At 37.4% G+C, this 27,406-nt stretch overlaps 1 protein-coding gene across 2 annotated transcripts; it reads right to left on the reverse strand.

Moving 5' to 3' along the window:
- Window positions 1-133: 133 nt before the first annotated feature.
- LOC110683807 (ribosomal RNA small subunit methyltransferase H-like) lies at window positions 134-8,255 on the reverse strand. 2 transcript variants are annotated; one of them, XR_002503682.1, is made up of 6 exons: window positions 7,760-8,255; window positions 5,302-5,553; window positions 3,249-3,317; window positions 1,863-2,055; window positions 1,027-1,553; window positions 134-844 (listed from the first exon to the last, which is right to left on the reverse strand). XR_002503682.1 is itself a non-coding variant. In XM_021860221.1 (5 exons), the coding sequence occupies exons 1-5, from the start codon at window positions 8,201-8,203 to the stop codon at window positions 1,129-1,131; spliced, it is 1,383 nt and encodes a 460-aa protein (XP_021715913.1). In that variant the 5' UTR covers window positions 8,204-8,255; the 3' UTR covers window positions 923-1,128. The 2 variants fall into 2 exon arrangements, 1 of the variants encoding a protein (XP_021715913.1); XM_021860221.1 differs by lacking the exon at window positions 134-844 and having other exon boundaries at window positions 923-1,553.
- Window positions 8,256-27,406: the final 19,151 nt, after the last annotated feature.

Consider the following 27,406-nt stretch of genomic DNA (forward strand, 5'->3'; position numbering starts at 1 on the left):
AATAATAAAGATGTATGTTATATAACTAGTGCAGAAAGTTAGGCCCCGTTTGGTTTTATGTAAAACATTTTCAATGGAAAACATATTTTTAAGGAAAAACACAATTGCAAATTAGTTTTCCTTAGAAAAATAAAAAATAAGAGTGGAAATGTAAGGATGGATGAGAGGGAAGTAAAAAAAGAGGTAAGGATGAGAGAGGAAAATGTAGCTTCCCTTGTTTTGAGAAGGAAAATGTTTTCCATTATTAAGGATGAAATTTTCCACCCTTAAAAAAATTGTTTCCGCCCCTTAACAAACCAAACAAAGGAAAATGGAAAAAAAATGAAAACTTTATTTTCATGAAAACCTTTTACATTAAATCAAACAGGGTCTTAGTTACAAAATCAGATTACAACAAGGCATAAGTTGTGACAAAGCAAAGGATTACTAAAGCAGGCGAGAAATTCCAACGAATTTCATGTAGGAAAGCGGCATGGATATCATTGCATTCTACCCCATATCGCCAAGCACCTACCCCTTAATATACTTGCGGACTAGTAAAACAATCACGCCATCTTTTTAACAACAAAACAAAATAACAGCATTCGTCTAAGCCGCCTTCTAGTGGCTGAGGCGCTGAGCTAAGTGTTTAGTTTGCATGCGTTGATTTGACCCTTCAACAGTTTTGCAAGTAGTCATACTTGTTACCTTGTTGATCATCAACTCTATACCTGAAGAAAAGTACACCTGGAGGCTTTCCGGGTGGCATATGCAAGAGACGCATCCCTGCGAGCACAGGACACAGACACGGACATGGACACGTGCACGCTATGCACTGTCCTGATGTATGTACAGCGAGGCGTTTCTAGTTCACAAGAACACCCCATCTTAGAATCAGGCAGTCATTTACATATATTATACTAATATACACATACCCTGGCAATAAAATGAAGTAATTCCTGTTATATATTTAACTGAAGATAGAGTAACAATCAATTGCAATCCAAAATAGGTAAGAAATGTGAACTTGTAAATAATCAGTCTTACATGAAAAGCTGTGCTGTCCCTTAAGGCCTTAATACTGTTCATATAATTCTAGCAAAATTTCTCCCTCCACAGACTAAAGTTGATTAATATCTGAACTTTCTCCTACATCTTCTGAATCACTCGGAGCTTTGCACTCCTACATCTCGAGTTTAATTTCTCTTCCTTAGGAGTTGCTGTTATAGGTCTCTTAGTGAGGATTACCCCAGAAGAGCCTTTAACTACTTGTTTAATCCAAACTTCCTTTTCGCCGGGATAATAGTTGAACTCTTTTGGTTCAGCTCCAAACCCTCCCTCTTCTATAATAGTGTCATCTTTTCTCGGAATGTTATTGATGATGTTGAGGAAAGTCTGTTTTACAATCCTGTCTTCCAAACTGTGGAAAGATATGACTGCGAGCCTGCCACCAGGACTAAGGCAATCAAAGCAATTGTAAAGAGAATTTTCCAAGGTTTTGAGTTCATCATTAACTGCTATCCTTAACGCTTGGAAAACCCGTGCAGCAGTCTTTATCCAACCCTGCCTACCTCCTGTTGAATAACTTCGAATTATCAGTTTTTCATGCACATGCCCATGAATAATGACAATTTGGTTTGCAAAATCAATCATTAAACTTAAATTCATCGACCATTTTAATTTAGTTTAACGGTAATGACATTAGGCAAAGAAGAGATTAACACGAACCTGAGAATAAATGATATAACCCCTCTAATACCAGAAAAATTACACTTGGTATTTAAGGATGTATTTTTCATGAGAAATTATTGTAAAAGCCATTCCTTTTTACTAGTAATATATAATAGCCTTGCAATGGACGGTCAGCTCTTTTATAATCATACCTTTCACCCTAGATGTAGAGCCGCGAATAAGATCCACCAAATCACCAGTTGTATGAAATCCGCCACCTAGACGAGCCTTGACAATCTTGTTCTGGAGAGAATACCAGTTACTTTCTTCTCCATACTCCTGAAGGATTTTCCCAACTTCAGTTGGTGGCCAAGAATTGAGTATATCCTCTGCTTTTAAACTACCCTGTTACATTCCTGTTCCATTCAGTTAATCACATAATTAATACCAAAATTTTAACAAGATTTACACAAGAGATAGGAGGCTATGTACTTCCTGCATTCCAGCAAAACATGGCAATTAATGAAGATCTAGCCCCTTATCCACCCCTGCTTCCCCCCTAACAAACAACCCCCCTGCTTCCCCCCCTAACAAACAACCCCCCCGCGCCCACACAAAAAAAGACCCACACCCACAAGCACACACACAAAGTATAAAATAAAGGTATTGAGCACACCATAGGACAGGAAAATTCTAAACTTGCGGAGAACCAACCAAAATCTAAAACCGTATGTATTAGAATAAAACAAGAGACTACCCTAAATATTCCTCTGTAATGGACTGGTTCAGTAGCCGAGGTCAAGCAAGTCGAACCGGTCAAACACCTCTCTTGGTTTACTCGAGGAAGGCAAGAAAAGGGAAGGTCAACAACAGCCAAGACATGGCAGCACCTATTGAGCATGGGGGAAGCAATTCCTCACTAGTTGACAAGGTTAATTAAGATGAGGGAAGGGAAGGAAGGCAATCAACTTTAGCTTTGTTCAATTATGGTTTTTCCATATTAGTAATGTATCACATGTTATCCCTAAGGTTTCTAGGACCATTAGTAATCTTAGTATAAGTAGTAGAATTGCATTAGAAATAGTTATCCAGAAAATTGCTAAGAATCCATTGAGATTTGCAACCTCAAGTTGCTGAAGAGACTTGCAGCCTAAAGTTGCTAATGTATTCCCTTGTTCTTGAATTAATCTATCAAAGAAGCCTTCCTTCTATATTTATTGCTTTCAATTTACACTAGAGTACTAGTCTATTACATCCTCTCCGCTAAACTTCAGAATAGATTAATGGCATACATTTTCACTTGTCCGTACCTTTGCAAATCTTGCTAATAAATAATCATGCTGGGTGGTGGGTTGTTTTTTTTTTTTTTTTTATTATTATTATTATTATTATTTTTTATTTTTATTTATTTTTATTTTATTTTATTTTTATAGCTCTTATAAACCCATATGTATCAGATATATAGAAACTGAAACTGATTCTTATCTCAATTAGTAAAAAAAGAAAAATTGGTAGTACAATCCCTTAAATAAAGACACAGCAATATAGCACTTACAACTAACAGAGAGAAAAAGGGTGATATGAAGTCTTGCTCATACCTTAGGATCCATTCGCATGTCAAGTGGCCCATTGTTAAGCATGCTGAATCCTCTTCTAGGATCATCAACCTGCAAATTGCAAATTTGAAGTGGTCACTACAAGCTCATGAGGATGGTAATCTTATTGAGGACAAATAAATATACCAACATATATTGCAACAAGACAAAAATGGATTGAATGCCTCAAGCATACTTATAAACATAAAACGAAATTTCAGACTAAATGTCGAAGCTTCAATTTTATTATCTGAGTAATAATCAACATTAAATTCCAAATATGATTCTCTGCTGCTAAAGATAAATGAGTTAATGCAATTCATCAATCACAATTTCTTTAAAGATAAATGAGTTGATGCAATTCATCAATCACAATTTCAGACAATAGTTTTTTTATTAACAAATTAGACCAGCAGATAGTAGATAAAAAAGAAAAATAAGAATATTATATTTTATGAGTACACAGTAACATAAGTTTTTTTTTTTTTTTTTTTTTTGACAAGCTGTAACCATACTATAAAATTAAAGGCTAGAGGAGTCTAGCAAAACAGCAGGAAGAATACAAGAAGGAGCATCCTCAATCCAAACACGCATCTCACCAAACTCCCTACTAACATGAGCTAATTTATGGGCTACAACATTCCCATTTCTACCAACTTGAGAAATATTAAAAGTAGAGCAACTACTAGCAAGGAGAAGGATGTTCCTCACAATCAGACCAAAACCAGAAACTTCCTTCTTTTGTATCTTCAAATAATGAAACAGTTTGCTATTATCAGTTTCAAGAATCACGTTTCGAAGGCCTGCATCCAAGGCAATAGACATTGAGTGACGAGCAGCAAGAGCCTCCGCAACGTCATCACTAAAAGCACCCAGCATCCTCCGCAACAGTAACATAAGTTAACTATGATATAGTTTTTTTTTTAAAAATGAGTACTAATTTCAAGGAGGTAAAATCTATTAATAAAATGCTCCTTTATTTAGCAATTAACAAAATTGTAGATTCATTTCAATTCGCTCTTTACCGAAAAATATTGAATAGTAGATTGACCAGTTCAATCCACTAATTGGAATCGGGTCTACTCATTTTGCCCAAATCTACTCTCTACCAAACAGATACATAGACCATAATTCAATCAGCTAACATAGAAGGGTGGGAAGAACTATGCAAAAGAGCAGCAGGTTGAGATGATGGAGATGTGAAGATAAACCAACATTTTACTGCATCCAGATATGGGAAATCTGTAAAAGAAAATGTAGGGACTCAAAAAACAAGAGGTACTTCATTGAGTTAATTCTAGGCTATGACTCTCAAGCTCCAATTCTATCAAAGTTAGATTGCAGTGGTTACAGGTCATGCAGCCCCATAGAAGATAAAAGTTACTGTGCTAGGGATGACAATTTAGTTTGAACCAATTTGAGTACGACTTCATCCGAAGAAAAAAGTCCGAGAGAACCCAGTTAGATTTTGATTTGTAATGAAATGAACCCGTGAATCATAATTACCGAGAGATTTTTTATTTATATTTCCAAACCTTATTGCTGTTCAACTTCATTTGCACTCTTCAATAAACAGTTAAGAGATTTAAATCCATAAGCCAAAACCTTCTCATCAATTTGCAAATTTAAATCATGAAGCCAAGAAATTAACTTAGTAATATAAATTATAACGGAGATAAAATCAATTTTACTGTCCCTCATCTTTTCCTCTCAATGAAACGATGATTGCTTATACTTGTTTTAGATATGAAAAGTAATAGATTAGCTTATAAATGCTTCTATGGGCCAGAGTCAGATCCTATGTGGTCTGACCCATTGTCATTCTTAGTTTGCACCAAGCGAGAGTTGGAATGAAGAGATAAAGAATTGCATGATAGACAGGACAAAGAAAATGGGTATATGGAGTTTATGGTCTGGTATTAGGAAATGAGAAGGCTACCATCTAAAAGAAGATCAATTTGAAAATCATAGAAGAATATATGTATCTATAGAATACTAAAAATTTCAATTGTACTAGTGTACTACTGCAGGCTACAGAGTGTGTTTACAAGCTTACCTGCATGGAAGACATCCCTAAGTCCATCAAAATCCCATCAACTCCAGAGAGTAAAAGCTTTTCATCAACCTGACCAATTGCTTGTTTGATTTCTTTGAAGTTCTTCAAAAGCATATGAGCTTTCAGATTGGTACTTGAACAAGCAGGCGTGCTGTTCAGCATATTATTGATTCGAGATTGAGCCTCCTCATGGGCCACAGGATCAACATCTAATCCAATGTATGTTTGCAGTTCAGGATGAGCTTGAATTATCTGCGGGTTGTATTTAAAATTATCAGCATCAGAAATAATGAACTTTTATTAGTACCCTCCATGTCAACTGATTAAATTAGTATTCATGATATAAAGGGGAAAACATATGGATACTCGTATTTAACATGAGACATGTAAACCATACAAGATATATACTACTCTACTAGGAAGAAAACCCTCCAATTAATGACATAAAGTTACGCAATAGCATTACCACTATAGATAACTTCAATTCTTCAATGCAGAAAACATAGACTTAAAGAAGTAATAAAACATCAGCAACAAACTTCTAAAAGGGCTGGACCGCTGGAATATCATGATAGGTTCTAATCCCAAAAGCTCACCAAAATGTATTACATTATATTGGTCAGACTCATTTTGGGACTAAGGCTTTGTTGTTGCATATTGGTCAGACCAACCATAAATGACTCTCAAACTGTATTAGCCATGTGTTAGAATCCAATCTCCAATAGTCCAATGTTTTTAAAGCTTCTAGGACCTCATTATGTTTTCCAATTTGCTTTTCTTGAACTTGAAGTGATGAGCTTGATTAGCCAGAACCTCAATTAAGCCTCCCTTAAATAAAAATAAAATTAAAATTATAAAAAAAACGAATAGTTCTCTCTATCTCTCCAATCCATGAAGTTTCTTGAGCAAATATTAGGTTTTTTTCCAGTGGAATTTTACATGGCACCTTACACAACAAAATGTAATACTCCGTATCTAGTTTCTTTTTAAGAATATTTATGCTAGATATGTAAGGTTGGTAGAAAGGGTGAAACTTATCTGATTGCCATACGATAATTGGAGCACAGGATCTTTGTTTATATGGTGTACAATCATATAAATAACAAACTTCAATAATGATCTTTGGTTGAGGTCTATCAACAAGAAGTTGAGGAATCATGCATAGGTCGATTTGATAATTAATCTGAGGTGCATGGTGTCACGGAAGATGGTCTACGTGTTTTGACACCAGATTTTATGGAGTGGCATGCTCTTGCCTCTTTGGTGGCAAAGGCACAAGCCTTGTGCCAGGAAGGGTCTTTAAAGCACAAGCAAACTTTTGATCTAGAAAGGACTTGCTTATTGGCAACAAGAGCAAGGGACAGAGCACATGTATGCAGGTAGCAAACACAAACAGTGTTGACGAGAATGTACTTGTGCTAAGTGTCTTTTGACCCAACTCACCCAAGGGAGCTTTAATCAAGTGAGCAGCACAACACTTAGCTTAACAACACAACTATTAAAGCAAGGCAATTATCACTTTGTTTGGATAGGAAGAAATGGAAGGAAAAGAAGAGAAGAGAAATGGAGGGGGACAAAATCTCTTGTTTGGGTAAAAGATTGGGGGAAGGAAGGGGAAGGAGAGGGAGGGATCCATTTTCCCTTTCTCTATAATAACCATAATCTCTCCAAAATTGGAGAGATTTGGAGGGAAAATGGAGCTCACCTTCCCCTCCCTTTCTTTTCCCTTCCCTTCCTCCATTTTCCCTCCCCTTCTTTTCCTCCCTTCTTTGCTATCCAAACAAAGCGTATGTGTATAAAGCTTGATTCTCATTCATTGTCATCACTTCCTATAGTGCTTTATTTTGTGTTATAATGGATAAAGGAGACAAGAAGCCTACTAACATAACCCAAAGTGAGGTTCCATCTTAAAATCAATTGGCTATTAGGGTTTTTCATTTTGTTGCTCCTTCTATGAACACAATGGTAACTGCAACAGACAACAAAGAATTCGATAGTGGCCCTTTTTTTTTTTGTTAAATAACAGCACTATTTACGACGGTTCTCCACCATTTCACAATTTCGTACATACAGCTAAATGCACCTAGAACTGAAACACATTATTACTCATTTGCCAACATTCCTTCTACTCAATTGACTTCAGAATACCATTAGTGACTACCAAAGATTCAAATGCCAAATGCCAAGATTAAAACTCGTACTCGAAAGCGGTACCATAACCCTATCCTTCCATAAGGTAGATAAGGAACCGGTGCAATTAACAATTTAACATACAACACTAATAGTTTCAATAACAAATTCGCACACAAAACCAACCAACACCATCAACATTTCAATCAAATAAGTTGAATTTATCCAACAAAACATACACTAATCAAACAATTTCAATAACCTCAATTTCTAACACCAAATTGCAATTAAATTAAATAAAAATTCATAAGAGAGAAAGAAAACTAACAGCGCAAGAATGACCAGCAGCACCAAGGGTACAATCAACAAACGAACGAAGGCGAAACGAAGACGAAGAAGAATCAAACACATCCATAACCTCACCAAGCATAACAGGAATATGACTATCTTCATCCCCGTATTTCTTCATATACTCCTCATCGAATTCCCTCTCAGACCTCGTCCTCCTCTTCACGAAAGCCAAAGCCGCTTTCGACTTCGATTTCGATGAGCTTGAAGCTACAACAATGGCGGAAGAAGAAGACGGCGAAGAGGCTGCCGTCTTCTTCTTGTTCTTCTCAATCTCTCTCCTCCTTTCCTGCTTCTTCTTCTGGGAGGAAGAAGGAGCATGGAAAGTGGTGAAGGAGAGGGAAGTGGGAATGGAGGAGAGAGATTGAGAAGATAATTTGAGAGAGAAGAGTTTTAGGGATGCTGAGACTGCTGCTCTTGCCATTTTTGACACTGTTTTTTCTCTCCAAGATTTCTGAACATAATCAGTATATCAGTATATTTACTCTTGTACTGATTGTTTGAGTCCAAACTGAATTTGGGTCAAGACGAATTCGGGTTTATCCTTAATTTATATGGGTCGAATAGGGGCTAAAATTATAATGGTTCAATCAAGATCATATGATACAGAGTAGACTCATTGAATGCTAATATTCGTCCGCTAATATTATGGGCATGGGAGTATAAGGTTATTGACTCATTGATGGACATGAGTTTTAGTCATGGGTGAGGTGGAACACTGGAAGATAGATACATATTGATATATTAAATTGATGATTTAGGTGGACAACAAATTCATCAAAAGTTATTTTGTGCACGAGTTTTTGAGGCTTTTTTATATCGAAGTTGATTAACTTAAATTACTCCGTATTATTTTGTATAAAGTGAGATTTATTGGAAAAATAATGGATCTTTGATTGTAGGGTGAGGAGTGGAAGACAAACAAGGATAAATGAAAGGAAAGACGTAAAAATAGCTTTGATTTCGTTTCGAATTAACATGATAATCACCAATAAAGAATACATGCCAAAAGAGCCATACCAAAAAATCGTTTTGTAGTATAAAGTGAGATTTACTTATATACACAGTCAAAAAATCCAAAACATGAACAGCAATTCGATAACTATGCACGTCAATAAAGAATACATGTCAAAAGACCAATACTCTATAACACTTGTACATATCTTAACAATGCAGAATTTTATCAATTGAGATTTGACTACTCCTATAGTTGTACATATATCTTATCATTGAGAATTATCACCCCCAACAAAAAAAAAGATGGTGTTGCAACGTGTGGAACAAGGTTAATAGTGATGAGACGCAACATTGCTAGCAAAAAACAAAGACGATAAATAAAACAAAAAAACAAAAAATTCATTGCCACACGTGACGACTGATTCAACAACACAACACACCTACCATTGCTAGCAAAAAACAAAGACCATAAATAAAACCAAAAAAATAAAATAAATCATTGACACGTGATGAATGTTTAAATAAACACACCTACCAAACAACCTAAAGAGTGTAAAAAAAATAATAAATAAATAAATAAAAAATAAAGGGTTGTTGGGACAAGGAGGGAATTTAGGGAAAACGATATACTGTTCAACTACCTTTTTGCCCAAAGCATCTTTTCTCTTTTTAGAATGTCAAGGAGATCGAAGATTTACTTATATACACAGTCACAAAATCCAAAACATGAACAATAATTCAATAACTATGTACATCAATAAATAATACATGCCAAAAGACCCATACTCTATAACACTTGTACATATTTTAACAATGCAGAATTTTATCAATTGAGATTTGACTACTCTTATAGCTCTAAATAAATGTTATCATTGAGAATTATCACCCAAAAAAAAAAAAAATGGTGATGCAACATGTGGAACAACGTCAATAGTGATGAGACACAACATTGCTAACAAAAAACAAAGACCATAAATAAAACAAAAAAAAAAAAAAGAATTAGAAAAAAAAAGGAAAACAAAATATTCATTGACACACGTGACGACTGATTGAACAACACATCACACCTACCATTGCTACCAAAAAACAAAGACCATAAATATAACAAAAAAAGGGGGGGTTTCTAAGCTATACCCCTAAGGTAGTTGAGTTTCTAAGGTGTACCCATGTTTTTTTCAAGTTTCTAAGCCGTGCCCTTCAAATTCTTATCATTAATAAAATGTACCCTTATTAGTTATTTAAAAGTTAATTGAGAGTGTGATTTCGTGGCTTTAGTTTTCGTTATTAGGGTTGTTATGGTTAAGATTTCTTTCTCGTATCATTTCCTTACCTTTTATCATCTTTTTATTAAATTTATAGTTAACTTTAGATAACGTGGAAGTCCAAGAAGGGTACCATTCATTAATGGTAGTGAGTTGAGGGGCACAACTTAGAAATTTGAAAAAGCATGGGTACACCTTAGAAACTCGACTACCTTAGAGTCATAGCTTAGAAAAACCCCAAAAAAAAAACATTGACACGTGATGACTGACTGAATAAACACACCTACCAAACAACCTAAAGAGTAAATAAAAAGGAGCAAGGGTTGTTGGGACATTGAGGGAATTTTGGGAAACCGATATACTATTCAACTACCCTTTTTGTCCAAAACATTTTTTCTCTTTTTAGAATGTTAAGGAGATCGAACATTTACTTATATACACAGTCACAAAATCCAAAACATGAACAGTAATTCAATAACTATGCATATCAATAAATAATACATGCCAAAAGACCCATTCGATCTCTATAACACTTGTACATATCTTAACATAGCAGAAGTTTATCAATTGAGATTTGACTACTCATATAGCTACACATAATTCTTATCATTGAGAATTATCACCCTAAAAGAAAAGATGGTGATGCGACGTGTGGAACAAGGTCGACAGTGATAAGATACAACATTGCTAGCAAAAACACAAAAACCATAAATTAAGCAAAAAAAAATTAGAAAAAAAGTAAAACAAAAAATTTATTAATGCGTGACGACTGCTTGAACAACACAACACACTTACCATTGCTAGCAAATAACAAAGACCATAAATAAAACCAAAAAAAAAATCATTTACAAGTGATGAGACATTGAATAAACACACCTACCAACCTAAAGAGTAAAAAAAATAAGACCAAGGTTTGTTGGGACATGGAGGGAATGTAGGGAAAACGATATACTGTTGAACTACCCTTTTTGCCTAAAACATTTTTTCTCTTTTTAAAATGTTAGAGAGATCGAAAATTTACTTATATACATAGTCACAAAATCCAAAAACATGAACAATAATTCGATAACTATGCACATTAATAAATAATACATGCCAAAAGACCCATATTCTATAACACTTGTACATATCTTAACAATGCTGAAGTTTGTCAATTGCGATTTGACTACTCCTATAATTGTACATAAATCTTATCATTGAGAATTTGACAGGGTAAAGTTGTATCCCCAAATCAAAAGTAATTCCTAAATCCTCTAACTAATGCAGATAGGGAAGTAGGGTCGAATCCACAGAGAAACGAGTCTTTCTATTCCTAATTAACTAATATAATCTAGATTATTAGGTAAGCAATATACAAGTTGAATATGAAACTAAACTACGAAGGTTAAGAACAGGGAGAAAACAATGAATAAAAGGATCTAGGGCATAGGTTCACCAATAAATAATATTTCAGGGTAGAATATAATAATCATTCATCAATGCATACGTCAATCAGATTATAAAGGGCTTTCGCTACGTATTATAATCACACAATTAATTTACCGGTATTAAATCTCATCTTTTGAATCTCGACTTAACCATTTATAAATTAAACTGCCTATTGAAACTAGACCTAAACATCAATTCTCATCTGTCGAATCTCGAATCAATATTGTCAAACTCATGCATAAAAGATCAGGCCTAATCTAGTCACAGAGCATTAAATCAATCAATAGGAAATTAATCTAGCATTGACAATTAACAACAATAAATTACCCCTTCATATTATTTATGGATCCTCATAAACCCTAGAAATAGAACTACTCACACATAATAAAAACTAAACTAATCAAAGCAATAAAACAAGACATGATCAAAGGAATAAAATAAACAACTAAGATTAAGAGAAGAGAAATAGTTACCAAACAAATCTGGAATTAAGAATGGATTAAGAACAAAAGTATAAGAGAGAGAAAATCTAAGAAAACAATTAAGAGAGTAAAGAAAAGAGTAAAGAGTGAGATTCCGAAGATCGTATTACGGAGGATTATTTATACTCCGTACAAATCCTAAACTAAAACAAACTTAAACGACGAAATTAACCTCTAATAATTACACGCGCCCGATCGGGCGAGGCACCGCCTGATCGGGCGCGCCTTTTTGCTCTTCAGGTTGAATCTCGCGCCCGGCCGGGCACGTCACCAGGCGCCGACCTTTGCTTCTCCCGCCCGGCCGGGCGCCAGCCTTTTTGGCCGGGCGACTCTCTTGGGCCGCTATCTGGACTACGATTGGGCTCCGATTCTTCGGGCCAATCTGGATTTCCTCTTTGGGTCTTGAATACTCGGTCCAAATGCCCCGATATCACCTATACCGAGCCCTTAATCACCGTTCGATGGCTCTAACCGACCCTGGGCTATAAAATCTGGTCGTGCTTCTCCAGTGCTCGAGATTGCTCCATAATATATCGGGAAAATGCTCCAAAAGTGCAAATCCCTGCAAAAGTCAACCAAATCTACGAAAACACTAGAAAACACCAATTAGTAATAAAAGTGGCTCCAAAGAGCCAAAAACACTACTAATTATGACCAGGGGACGGGGGTAAAATACTATATAAAATAGACACATCAGAATTATCACAAAAAAAAAGATGGTGATTGTAGGGAATAATTTCAAGCCTTAAAATCCCACTAGCTTGAACCCCACTGTGATCATACACTAAAGTACGGTGACGTCTAAAAGGGAAGAAGATAGAGCAAAAGAGTCGCCAACAAATTTTTAAGGAACTTGTAAACCGTTCACGAGGTGAAGGTTACACCCCTTAACGATCCAAGAGATCGCCAACTCCGTAAGGTCATGAACCAAATAAGGGTCCGGGGATGATGGTACAAATCCAACCTGAAAGAGATTGAACCTGCCCTAATAATAGGCCTCTACTTTATTCTGCTCGTATTCATGTGCGCTTTCTGACTAACATACAATCAATAGGTTAACCCTAAACCTGTTTAAACTATGTTGGTTGAATTTAATGCACAAATAAACTATTATTGGCGATCACTTGAATTATAATCACAATTAAACCTAACAAGATTATTAATTATCTTATCAAGCGTGATTGCAAATACCAATTCCCTTTAAACATACATAAAAGGTGATCAAGCAATAACAATATAAAATATGATACATATCAAGCAACATAATAAATAATAATAATAATCAATCATAATAATAAATATTACTAATCATAATCATAATCATCATAATCATAATCATCATTATCATGTTAAAGCACAGCAAGATCCTAGGCATGATACTAACAAGATTAATAACAAACCCTAGCATGTCACTAAGCAATAAAAATCAAATCTTTAGCCTTAACATGATACTAACAATCATAAATATTAGGAAGAGAATAAAAGGCATCATAGCAATCATATTTGATATTAAAATTAACCTAGACATGATACTAGGAATATCATAATAACAATATAAACATGATTTCTACATCATAATATCAATTAATCAATTAAAGCACTTACTTTGATGCCTCGTACCTCTTTCTAATAACAAAATACACACGTTAGTAACTTCAAGGAAAATAAATAATCAAAACAATTAAATTAAATAATTGAAAGAGAGATTTGAGACCAAACCCTCAGAAATTAAAACCTTTCACGTCTAGGGCGAAGGCAACTTCGAATATGGCTAGGTGTATCTAGATCTTGTGAATGCGGAATTTTGTATTAAAGCAAGAAAGAAGAGAAAGAAGAGAATGAATGTTAAGAATTATCGAAAAGAGATGAAGATGATGAAAAGAATTGATGAACGATTTATTAATAAAAAGAGTTGATTAATGGTCAATGAATATTGATCATGGGTAATTGAAAAAGTGATTGTTGATGATGAAACCGGAGTTTTAAATACGATATTTATAGAGAAAAACATCCAAAAAAGATAATTTATCAAAACAGAGTCCGAAGATCGAAAAACTAACTTGGCGCCAGCCCTGGCTCATTGGCGCCAGGACCAGTGGCTAGCGCCAGGCGCCAATGGCTGGCGTCTGGCGCCAATCCTGATTCCAGGCGCCAAGGCCTGGGGTTGGACGCCAAACCGGCTTTTAACGCGTTTTCGAAAAACTGATAATTTTACTGTACTGGAAGATAAAATAATATAATTTCAGTCGAAAATGCTATTTGATCTAATTAAAACTCTGAAGAGTCCTAATTGAATTAAGAATGATAAGACCTTCTAGAATGTTCTAGAAGACCAAAACCATTCCTAATTACATTAGGAATGATAAATCATATTAGGCCCTCCCCTAGATCATTGGGCCGTACATAAAGCTCAAACCGGGCCCAGTTTAGTAAATTGGCCATAACTTCCTTAATATTCATCGGAATTGGGCTTATAATATATCGTTGGAAAGGTCTTTGCAAGCCCCATCCAACTATATCACTATTGGACCCATATCATGAACCAACCAAACTGGATTAGCTGTTTTCTTAAAATAAAGTTTTCAAAAACAGAGAGAAGAGAAAAGAAATAAAACTTTTCGCAACACTAGACCTTTTCACACTTTCGTTTCATTCGATTATGATTCAACGTGAAAGACACTCATCACTGGGTTTGGTTTTGGGGAGACACAAATGGGTGTCTATAGTGATGCGACTTGTGGAATAAAGTAATAGTAATGAGACATAACATTGCTAGCAAAAAACAAAGACCATAATAAAAAAAATAAAAAAAATAGAAAAGAAGTAAAATAAAAAATTCGTTGAAACATGTGACGACTGATTGAACAACACAACACACCTACTATGGCTACCAAAAAACAAAGACCATAAATAATAAAAAAAAAAAAATCATTGACACGTGATGACTGACTGAATAAACACACCTACCAAACAACCTAAAGAGTAAAAAAAAGGAGCAAGGGTTGTTGGGACATTGAGGAAATTTTGGAAAACTGATATACTGTTCAACTACCCTTTTTGTCCAAAACATTTTTTCTCTTTTTAGAATGTTAGAGAAATCAAACATTTATTTATTTACACAGTCACAAAATCCAAAACATGAACAGTAATTCGATTACTATGCACATCAATAAATAATAAATGCCAAAAGACCCTTACTCTATAACACTTGTACATATCTTAACATAGCAGAAGTTTATCAATTGAGATTTGACTACTCATATAGCTGTAAAGAAATCTTATCATTGAGAATTATCACCCTAAAAAAAGATGGTAATGCGACGTGTGGAACAAGGTCGACAGCGATAAAACACAATATTGCTAGCAAAAACACAAAGACCATAAATAAAACAAAAAAGAATTAGAAAAATAAATAAAAACAAACACGTGACGACTGATTCAACAACACAACACACATACCATTCGATTCAACAACACAACACACATACCATTCCTAGCAAAAAACAAAGACAATAAATAAAACAAAAAAAAAATCATTTACACGTGACGAGTGACTGAATAAACACATCTACCAACCTACCTAAAGAGTAAAAAAAACACAAAAAGGCTACACATACAAGCCTAGTATGTGGGCTTCCTAGTATGTGAAGGCCCATATACAACAATTGCTGGCAAACTCTCATTGGCTCACAAAATGGGGCCCACTTTTTCCCAAAACCAAAATTTCAACAAAAAGTTTCAGCCAAAATTTGAACTTTTTCCCAAAATTTCAACCACTAAATTTTGAAATTGAAATTTTTTTTTTGCCTTTTTTTTTTGACAGAAAATTAATTTTTTTTTTTTATTTATTATTTGGCTTTCTGAAAAATACCCAAAAAAAAAGAGTTTTGGTCTTCTCTTGTCGCTGCCATCTTCTTCAATTACTCCATTTTTTTTAAATGTTGATCTTTTTAATGTTGATATTTTCTTTTAGTTTTCTGGTAGAATATAACACCAAAGCATGACTCTCGTATGCTAATTCTCCACTATCAATGTTTCAAGTCCGTGTTTCTTTTTTTCTCAACCCTACATCACCACTTCGATTTCTCTGTTTCTCTCTCCTCATTCAACTCTAATTCGCATCAATTTTTTTTTATCCAATTTCATTTTTCCCCTGTTTTCAGCTCATCTTCATGCCAAAATTCCTATTTTTCTTGTTTTTCCACTTCCGATTTTTCCCTTTTTTTCCTGACTTCGTCGCCATAGTTAATGGCTGATTCTCCTCTGTTGTCTTCATTGCTGTTCATGGGTATATATATATATATATATATATATATATATATATATATATATATATATATATATATATATATAATATTGTGAAGTTCCATTGAAAGTGTCGCCCAAATTTGAGGGGAAGAGATGGCGCCAATTTACTCTGGAATTCTTCCGCTCACGATTCCTCATGGCACTAATTTAATTGCCCACCTATTTTCCCCCTCTTTTACTTATTTCCCCTCCTTATTTCCTGCTCTTTTTTTTTCTTCACTTTTGACGTGTCACTGACAGGCTAAAATCGTATCACCTAATCAAAAGTAATTCCTAAACCACTAACTAAAATAGATAGGGAAGTAGGGTCGAATCCACAGGGAAACGAGTCTATTTATTCCTAATTAATTAATATAATCTAGATTATAGAGTAACAAATTGTTATAATCGAAGGGAAACTAAACTACTAAGAGTAAAAGTGGAAAAGAATAAAAGTAGGATGAGAAACAATGAATAAAAGACCTAGGGCATAGGTTCACCAATAAATAATATTCCAGGGTAAAACATAATAATCAATCATCAATGCATCAATTAATCAGATCATAAAGGGCTTTCGTTACATATTACAATCACATAATTAATCTACCGGTATTAAATCTCATCTCTCGAATCTCGACTTAACCATTTATAAATTAACCTGCCTATTGAAACTCATCTCTCGAATCTCGAATCAATATTGTAACTCATGCATAAAAGATTAGGCCTAATCTAGTCACAGAGCATTAAATCAATCAATAGGAAATTAATCTAGAATTGACAATCAACAACAATAAATTACCCCTTCATATTATTTATGGATCCCCATAAACCCTAGAAAAAAAACTACTCAGACATAACTAAATATAAACTAAACAAAGCAATTAAAGGAGACATGATTAAAATCAAAGCAAAGAAAATAAGTAAATAAGGAGGGAAGAGATAGTACAAAAAAGAAAGAAATATAAAATTGCATAAATTAAGAGTTTAGAGAGAGAAACATGAGAGAAAGTAATATTAAGGGGCTGTTTGGTTCACACAAGGTAAACGGAATGGAATCAACAAAGGGAAACGTAGAGAAAGGAAAGCTAATCCCTCATTTTGGTATAGTTGTTTGGTGTACATAAAGGGAATCACAACCACCACTACTCTCCTCCTACAACCACCACTACCCCTTAAATCTACCATTCACCTACCACCACCACCACTTTAGCCACTGCCCTTCTCACGACCTGCCACTGTATCCCCTGTCGCCTCCCCTCTACCGCCGTTGGTTCCCTCCCGTCTACCGCCGTTGATGTCCTCTTCTCCCTCAATTTTTTTTTAATTTATTAGATCTAGTTGTTTGGTTGTTTATAAGGTGTTAAGGATTATTTTTTAGATGTTTGTGGGTAACTTGGGGTGATTATGGAGAAAAATATAGGGTTTTGGGTGGTTTTTGTGGTGGATCTGAAGGTTTTGGAGATATGGGTGGTGGTTGTGTCGAATCGGATGAGGTGGGTTTTTCGGGTGGTTTAGGTCGATTTTGGTGCAATTGTTTTCAGGGTGGGTGGATTTAGGGTGGTTTTGGTGGGGTGGTTTTCAAGGAGGGTGGGTTTTTTCGGGTGGATTTAGGGCAATTTGGGAGGTCGATTATGCCGGTGAAGTTGGGTCGGTGGTGGTGCTGGTGTCGACAGTTAGGCGGTGGTTCTGGTGGCGGTTAAACAATGGTACGGTGATGGCGACTATGGTTCTTGTAGTTGGCAGTGGTTGTGGTTGTTGGGTGGTGGTTTTCAACGTTGGTCAAAGGTAGTTACAAGGTGGTCATGGTAGTTGGGTGAAGAGGGATTTGGGGGAAAGAGTGATTCCCTAGAGGGGGGGTGGGAATCAAAGTAGAGGAAAATGGGGTAATAGGAGGGGTAAAGGGAATGATTGATTGTGCGTAACAAACATCATCAAAGGGATTTAAGGTAGTTGATTCCATTTCCCTTTCTTGAATACCCCCAACCAAACGGCTTCTAAGAGTTTTATTAAGAGGAGAAAGAGAGAGAAAAGTTAGAGAGAGAAAGAGAATAATAAAAACATAAAACAAAGTAATAACAATAATTAAAAACTAAACTAAAAAACTCATCTAAACTACCTGATGATACCGTTGTAACACCCCAATAATTCTCCCTTTTCCAAACCACTTACTTTAAATAAAAATAGAGGAGAATCATTGGCATGTTACCGCCACGTGTTAAAACGTTAAGGCTTTATCAAAGTATTGCAGCGGAAATCCAACTTAAATATTAAAATGATATAATTTAGAAAACCAATAAGTCAAAGCTTACAAATTGGAACCATAAAGGCCCTTATTAAAACCAAACCAATATTCCAAAATCCCAAAACATAATTAAAATAGTAAAACATAAATAAGTTCAACACAAAGAACGAATACTCTCAATCACACCAATCCCTTGACAATGCGTATGTCAAATCCCCGAACTTCACATCATCAAGATAACCTGTGCAACACTGCTCCCCAATAATACAAGTGTAATAATTGGATCATCACAAGGTCATTGAAAGGCGAAGGCCATGACCAAAAGAAAACACACAAAAGCACGCAATCAGCAAAGCTGAGTACATACAAGCTACAACGTACCAAGCCTAGCATGCTCAACTAATTAAAGTAAATAAACATACAACATAAATTCATTAATCAAGACTCCACACTTAAACAATTCAAATGACTCAACATACTTGCTAATCAATTCCAAACACTTGACTCTTTATATTTAATTTAATTAATTTAGTTGGAGTAAGCAATAGACGAGGTTGTCCAATCCACCAAATCATTTTGGTCCCAAATGACCATTTAAAATAAAAGTTTAGCGCGATGCAAGAATGGGCGCGACTCCATTCTCACAAAGTTAGTCTAGGATCCCATCTAACTTTCATTATAAAATAAAATGTAAATACCAAAAGAGAAGAGGACATGTTGATCAAACAAGCCTCGAAAAGCCACGGGCTACCACCGTGTACCCCAACCCATAATTGTCAATACTCTAGAAGTGCACGCTTTCCAGAGTTTTATTGCTCATCCATGTTTCACTTTACGTGATTACAATTTTAATAAATAGCCGACTCAATCAAGAAGACCATACATAACAATCATACATCAATTCACTTTTAATCTTATTTAGGACAATGGTGATCACATCACAAGTTGACCTTTAATTCCATTATACTTCCAAATTATTCAAAATTGTTGAACATAGTCAACCCACCTAGCCATTTCGGCTTAATCCACCTTTACTCAACATACTAACAAGTCATGATTGAGTAATAAATAAATAAATAATAACCTTGTGGAATAATTAATAAATTCATTCCACTTAAACCATTCAATTCCAATCCTTTAATAATCCAAATGTGGTTAACAAACCAATCCAATAAAATATGTTTGTATCAACATTCCATACAAATAATTAATCCAATATAATTCAACATGTTTGCATCCATAATTCCATACAAACATAATCAATTCACCAAAACATGTCTCATAAACATAAGCACATGAATTAATTAAATGTATAACCAAACAATTTTCATCTAAGTGTTCTCTAATCATGAAACTAAGTTCTTTTTTTTGGTACCTAAACATGATACTACTTACAACGAAGTAGACATGTACGTACCTCGTATAAACAATCCTTTGTGCCACTTTTAATCACTTAAAAGTCTCCTAAGAAATAATCACTTCCTAGAAAACAAGCAACAATAATAAATTAATACTTAACCAAATTTCCAGCAATATAATTTAGATTAAAACTCCTTAAAAACTTCATTAAAAACATGTTTTTATGGTTAATTATGCATTAGAAATACAATAGGAACAAAAGCCCCAATTTAATTAGTCATAAGAACCCTAAAATCCCAATTTAAATAAATTGAAACCCTAGGTTTTTAAAATTTTAAATCTGAAAATTATAACAACAATTATAATCTGAAATTATTAGTTTATAACATAAAAACATGATTTTGATACTAAAAATATAAACTTTATACTATAAAATCAAAACCCAAAACTAATTATAAACATTAAGCATAAAAAAAACTTCGTTAAAAATCAAAAACTGCCCTAAAATTATATTTAGAGGCTGAATTTGGCCACGAGAGGGTGGTATTAACGAACCTGATCGGGATGAGTTCAGAACCTGATCGGGATTAAAACGAGATTAATATTAACGAACCAAAATCTAAACATTAAAACACGAATTTACGTGTTCAAAATAATCTGGAATTAAGTTAAACTAATTAGTAGTATAATCACCAAAATTTCAAAACATCATTACTATAAAAGCCCTAAATCGGTTGTTCATAAAAACCCTAAAATCATGATTTTCAATGATTAAAAACCCTAGGTTATTAAATTTACAAAATCTGAAAATTATAACATTTATAAAATCTGAAATTATAAAGTTTAATCATCAAAATACAATTTGATACTAATTAAATTAATTTCAAACAATAAAATCAAAACCCATAATCAATAATTATAATTACACAAATTAATAAAACAAAGGAGAAAGAAAATAAGACTAACCTTTGTGTGGGGAAATTTTTGGGATGTATGGGGTATTTATAGGAGAGAGGGTAGTAGGGTAAGTAGGGATATTGGGCCTCATTAAATTAATGGGTCAATTAAGAAAGTAAACTGGGTTTGGTTTGTTTGTTGGACATAAATTATAGAAGGAAGGTTCATAAAAAGTTCTTTGTAATAAAATCGTTTATCAACCCCAAAAATAATTTGAAACTTTTGAAATTCAATTCCGAAAAAATACAAATAAATATTATAAATAATATATAATTTCATTTATAATATATTTTAAAATATGGGGGATTACAACCGTACTCCCTTATTCCCCTTTATATAGAAGAAAAGTTAATGGCCACCAATCCCACTAACAATACCACTCCCATTAACAAAATTCTTTGTAAAGTCTAAGAAGCAAGTCACGCCGTACGTAAAAACTACAAATTTTTACCTACACCCCACGGCAGGGAACACTACCTACACCCCCCTACCCTCCGCGCGTGCTCCGCCCTCGCCCCTTTTCATTTATGAATTTCCTGCAAATTTTTTATAACATGTTCATTTTTGAATTGATAAATGTTCATTTATGTATCATTAGATGTTCATTTTTATAACAAGGAGTTTTTGTTCAAATTAATATATTTTCTGAATTGGATTCTAATATGTTTCTATAAAAAAAAAAAGGAGAGAAAATTTATATATAAAGATTATTGCGTTCTGATTAGGGGATTTTTATCCACCAATCACCGTCTGACAAGTGGACCAACCAGGTTCCGCCACGTGTCCTTCACGTAGGCCAATAGGAGCCTGCCACGTGTCAATCACAGATACGTCCTCTACGGACCAATTGAGACACGCCACGTGTCCACCCATGCCAAATGGGAAAACCGGCCAACAAGGCCCAATCCTGTTTAGAGGCCCAGTCAGCCCTAGGTTTACCCTAAACCTAGAGAGTGGCACGCTTCCCGAGGTTATAAATACCCCTCTTAATCCTCATTAAGAGGAGGAGGACTCGAAAAACACACGGATTACACATTAAACACTCTCACCTAGAGAGACTAAATCACTTTAATTTCCGCGTTTATTACTCCTTAATCAGGTACTAACTTGACCGTTGGAGGCGGAGCTCCTACCACAAGGAGTCTTCGTTGTTTTGCAGGTACAGGCGTCCGGTTCCAGTCTCGGTGTTGTAACTCTCCCGCAGGACATCAGAAAACCCCGAAACATTTTGGCGCCGTCTGTGGGGAGAGTACTTCTGAGATGGCATCCAAGTCTGTACCGACTCCTGAAGAGAGGCGTCCTCTAGACGACTCTCAAGTTCAGTCGGACCACGATACTGAGAGTGAATTTGAAGTTGAAGCTCACACAGCTTCAGACGGGACCCTAAGGGCCCGACGTACCCGTCATACCGAAAGGAGGGAACGGGAACATCTTCAAACTGGAAGTGAGCCAGCAGGCGCACCGCCTGTTCGGCAGCAGCCGACTGATGGGTCTGCTCCCATCACAAGGAACGAACTCATGACCTTCATGAGGGACTTCAAGGGAGAAATTCAAGAGTTGATCAACAAGACGCCGCCTGCTCTGGACAAGGAGCAGTCGGCTAAGAAACCTTCCACCTCAGGCAAGAGGAAGCCGGTTCAAGGGCGAGAGGGAACTCCTCATCCTAAATCCAGGAAGCGGGAGCCGCCTGCCCTTGACCTCACAAAATACCGTTTTCCTACTCCAGGAAATAGGAAACCTGTTCGTCACATTCAGGCGGACGGGTCGAAGAAAACATACACAGACGCTCGTCTGCTGTTAGAACAGAAGAAGAGTGACCGACTGTCAGAGTCGGCCTCTACTTCAAATTTTCAAGAAAGTCTGCGAAATACCTCGATGAGGCATACCCAGTCGTATCATGAGAGTCAGTCAGGCGGCACCTCCCGTCAGTCAGGCTTTCATAGCGACCAGGCGGTACCAAACTTACCGTTTGTACCACAGCAACAGTATTTTATGCAGCCACCTTCGTTTGGTGGACACGCAGCTAAAAATCTCCAACCTTTGGACTGGCAGCTACGGTTGCTTAGACTTGGTGAACAGCCGTCGGCCTTCTCCAAGGAAATCACTGAAGCCGCTCAGCCGGCCAAAGTGAAAAATGTGTTAGTAGGCGCCTATGATGGCACTACTAACCCAGAAGATCATCTGATGGCATTCTCCAACCTAATGTACCTTCAAGGGTTGGATGATCCCACTTGGTGCAAGTGTTTTCCAGCGACTCTCAAAGGAATTGCACAGCAATGGTTCGGCAACCTGTCGACTGGTTGTGTAAACAACTTCAGGACGCTTGCTTACTTGTTCACCTCCAACTTCGCCATGAACATTCCTGCGAAGAAGACGACCCTTGATTTGGGAACAATTCAGCAGGGTGAGAAGGAGGGGCTTCGATCCTACATCAGGCGGTTTAACCTGATGAGAATACAGATTCAAGGGTTACCGGATGAGGTAGCTTATACTGACTTTTTCAGGGGTCTCAAAGACGGGTCGACCTTCAAATTTGATCTGGTTCGAAAGAGGGTGGCGACTCTTCAGGAGGCCTTGATTGAAGCAGAAGCCTATATACAGGCAACTGATCTTTGTAGTACAGTGAAACAGTCGGACGGGAAAAAGTTCGACAAAAAAGAAGGACGACAGATACAGTCGTCAAACAAGGAAAAGAAGAGAAAAGAGGTCTGGGCGGCTGATTCCTCTAAACAGCCGGTCCAGAAGAAGAAAAAAGAATTCAAACCATACTCCCCAAAGTATGCGTTTAGCAAGGATAGCCAAACTATCCTAAACGAAATCAAGGGACGGATCTCTATTGAGAAGCCGGTCCCCATGAAGGGTTCTGCAAGCAACCGGAACCAAGATAAATTCTGTGATTATCATGAAGATGTTGGTCATCACACCAACGAATGCATCAGTCTCATGCGGTATCTAGACCGCCTGGCTGAGCAAGGTGATCTTGACTCTTTTGTCAAGAAATCCACGGGGAGCACTTCCTCGAAAAAACAGTCGGCCAAAAAGAATCAACAGGCCGACAGCTCTGATACAGATGATGCAGTCGTCTACACTATTGCAGGCGGCTTCGCAGGAGGAGGTCCCACTATTAGGGGCAACAAAGACAATATCAGGCGGCTAGATGTAAATTCTGTTCACCCAGAACGGCCCTCCAAAAATTCATTTCCTGAGATTGTCATTACTGAAGAAGATCTAGGAGGGGTCAGGGGGCCGCATGACGACCCTATCGTCATTGAATGTAAAGTGGCCAATCAGAGAGTTGGCCGAATCCTCATAGATACCGGAAGCTCCTCAGATCTTATCAGTAGCAAATGTCTGTCAAAATTGAAGTACAAAACTGATTGTATACATCCGGCCTCCCACCCTTTAGTAGGGTTTGGAGGAGGAGTCGTCCACCCTGTAGGACGAGTAGATCTACCCATCCGCCTGGGTGAAAAAGGGGAAGGACGACACATGGTAGTCCGGTTCCTGGTGGTAGAAGAACTCTCGGCCTACAACATGATTCTGGGACGACCAACCCTAAATAATTCCAAGGCTGTAATAATCCCATCTCTTATGTTGCTCAAGTTTGAGAGGGACAATGGAACAGTCGGCTCCCTAAGGGGAGATCAGAGGATGGCACGAGAATGCTATCTCTCGGATGTCAAGCCCACTGTTATGGCCGCTGGGTCCAGTGGAGGAAAGATTGACAATGTCAAGGATAATGCGCCTGTTCAAGAAGCAGGCGGCAAAAAAAGAAAGGCATCCCAGATGGGGGCCGCAAGAAAAGATAAAAAATAGCAATCATTGGCAGAGGAGCGGTCGGATGAATTCCGCCCTCAGCCGGCTGGTGAGCATACGGACCTAATCTTAGATGTCTCGCGTCCTGACAGAACAGTCAAAGTTGGGACGACTGCTCTAGGGGTCCTAGGTGATGACTTTCACAATCTGTTGAAAGAATACAAGGACATCTTTGCATTCGAAGTCCATGAAATGCCAGGCATTAGTCCTGAGCTGGCGGTACATAAACTGGCTGTGGATCCAAAAAAGAAGCCGGTAAGGCAGAAGAAGCGGAACCATGGCGAAGAAAGAAGTCAGGCGGCAGCCGTCGAAGTTAAAAAATTACTTGATGCAGGATTCATTCGGCAATGTTACTTACCAGACTGGGTTGCAAATGTGGTCCTTGTTAAAAAGCCGAAAGGCACCTGGCGAATGTGTGTAGACTACACAGACTTAAACAAGGCGTGCCCCAAAGACAGTTACCCTCTGCCTAAAATTGATAGCCTGGTCGACTCAACAGCCGGCCATGCTTTGATGAGCTTTATGGACGCCTACTCTGGTTTCCATCAAATTCCTTTATGGAAGAAAGATCAGGAGAAGACGGCCTTCGTCACTGATCAAGGGTTATACTGTTACACGGTCATGCCGTTTGGTCTTAAGAATGCCCCGGCTACCTTCCAGCGAATGATAAACACTGTGTTCTTTGATCAGATTGGGAGAAACGTCGAGGCATACATTGATGATATGATTGTCAAGACTAAACTTCAGAAAGATCATCTGTCGGACCTCCGAGAAACTTTCGCCACACTCAGGCGGCACCATGTCATGCTCAATCCCAAGAAATGTGTATTTGGAGTTGAGTCTGGGAAATTTCTCGGATTCCTTATCAATCAGAGAGGAATAGAGGCGAACCCTGAGAAGGTGCAGGCGGTCATTGATATGCAGTCGCCTCGTACCATCCGAGAGGTTCAGAAGTTAACGGGTTGTCTGGCGGCCTTGGGAAGATTTCTAAGCCGATCAGGCGACAAATGCCTATACTTTTTCCAGGCAATTAAGAAAAAGGCAAGGTTTGAATGGGGGCCGGATGCTGAGGCCGCCTTCCAGAAATTGAAAGTTCACTTGCATTCCTTGCCGAGGCTGGTCAGCCCTTTGCCCAAAGAAGTACTCTACATGTACCTGGCCGTCTCTGATTATGCGTTAAGCGCTGTTCTCCTTGCTGAAAGAGACGGCTGTCAGCTCCCGGTCTACTTTGCCAGTCACGTACTGAAAAATGCCGAGTTGAGGTATCCCCTAGTGGAGAAATTTGGTCTTGCACTCTTCATGGCTGTTAAAAAATTGAAGCCCTACTTTTTGGCACATGCAGTCGTCGTGTATACAGACCAACCTATCAAGCGGCCACTTACCATCATGGAGTCGTCAGGCCGAATGATCAAATGGGCCATAGAAATACAGAGCCTCGAAGTTACTTTCGAGCCTAGAAAAGCAGTGAAGGGGCAAGCCTTTGCCGACTTTATTGTAGAGATGACTCGTCCTCCTGACTCTCAAGTTCCAGACCAAGTATGGAAGGTATATGTGGACGGAAGCTCTACTTCAAATGGTTGTGGAGCAGGCGTCATATGTCAGTCTCCAGAGGGCGACAGGTACGAGTATGCTCTACGCTTCAGCTTTCAGGCTTCAAACAATGAGGCAGAATATGAAGCTTTACTAGCCGGGATCCGCATGTGCAAAGCGGCAGGGGCAAGAAAAATAGACGCCTGTTCCGATTCACAATTGATAGTGAGTCAGTACAATGGCGAATACGAAGCAACCCATACGGCCATGATCAAGTATTTACAGGCGGTCCGTCAAGCAGTCGGCTCCCTTGAGGATTTCCATCTGGTCCAAGTGCCGAGATCAGAGAATAACCAAGCGGATGCACTTTCAAAATTAGCATCATCCGCCTCCTGTGATACTCCTCGAACCGTTTTTTGGGAAGTAGTGGAGAAGAGAAGCATTGAGGGAGACCCTATTGGAATCTTAGACAGAAGCTCAACCTGGATGGATCCAATCAGGGCATATCTGACAAACGGTACCCTGCCGGATGATCATCAACAGGCGGCAGCACTGAAAAAACGAGCAACCAGTTTTGAAATGATAAAGGGAAAACTTCACAAAAGGGGGTACCTTCAACCCTTCTTGAAGTGTGTTACTCCAGAAAAGGGGCGAGAGATATTAGACGATCTTCACTCTGGTTACTGTGCTTCCCATATAGGCGGTAGGACGCTTGCTCAACGGGCAAGGCGGCAGGGCTACTTTTGGCCTACTTTAGAAGCAGATGCAATGGAGATGGTGAAAAAATGTGACAAGTGCCAAAGGTTTGGCAAGCTAATTCACCGTCCGGCTACTGACCTCACTACCATTCATAGCCCACTACCGTTTGCTAAGTGGGGCATGGATATTCTGGGTCCATATACGCCTGCTACAGGCGGAAGGAGGTACATACTTGTTGCAGTCGACTACTTCACTAAATGGGTAGAGGCGGAGGCTGTAAAGGGAATCAAGACGAAGGATGTAATTTCATTCATTTGGAAAAATGTCATCACTCGGTTCGGGGTTCCCATGTCTATGGTTTTTGATAATGGTCCCCAATTTGAGACGTCTGTTCTCAAAAGCTGGTTGGGTGACCAAGGAATTGCACACTTCTTTGCATCTGTCGGCCGTCCACAAGCAAACGGCCAGGTAGAAGCCTTTAATAAAATCATCTCAGACGGTATGAAGAAAAAGATTGAACGAGCAGGCGGCCTATGGGCGGATGAACTACCACATGTTCTCTGGGCCATTAGGACGACTGAAAAAGGGGCGACTGGAGAAACTCCATT

The sequence above is a fragment of the Chenopodium quinoa genome, unplaced genomic scaffold, assembly GCF_001683475.1.
Source record: "Chenopodium quinoa cultivar QQ74 unplaced genomic scaffold, ASM168347v1, whole genome shotgun sequence".
NCBI classification, from domain to species: Eukaryota; Viridiplantae; Streptophyta; class Magnoliopsida; order Caryophyllales; family Amaranthaceae; genus Chenopodium; species Chenopodium quinoa.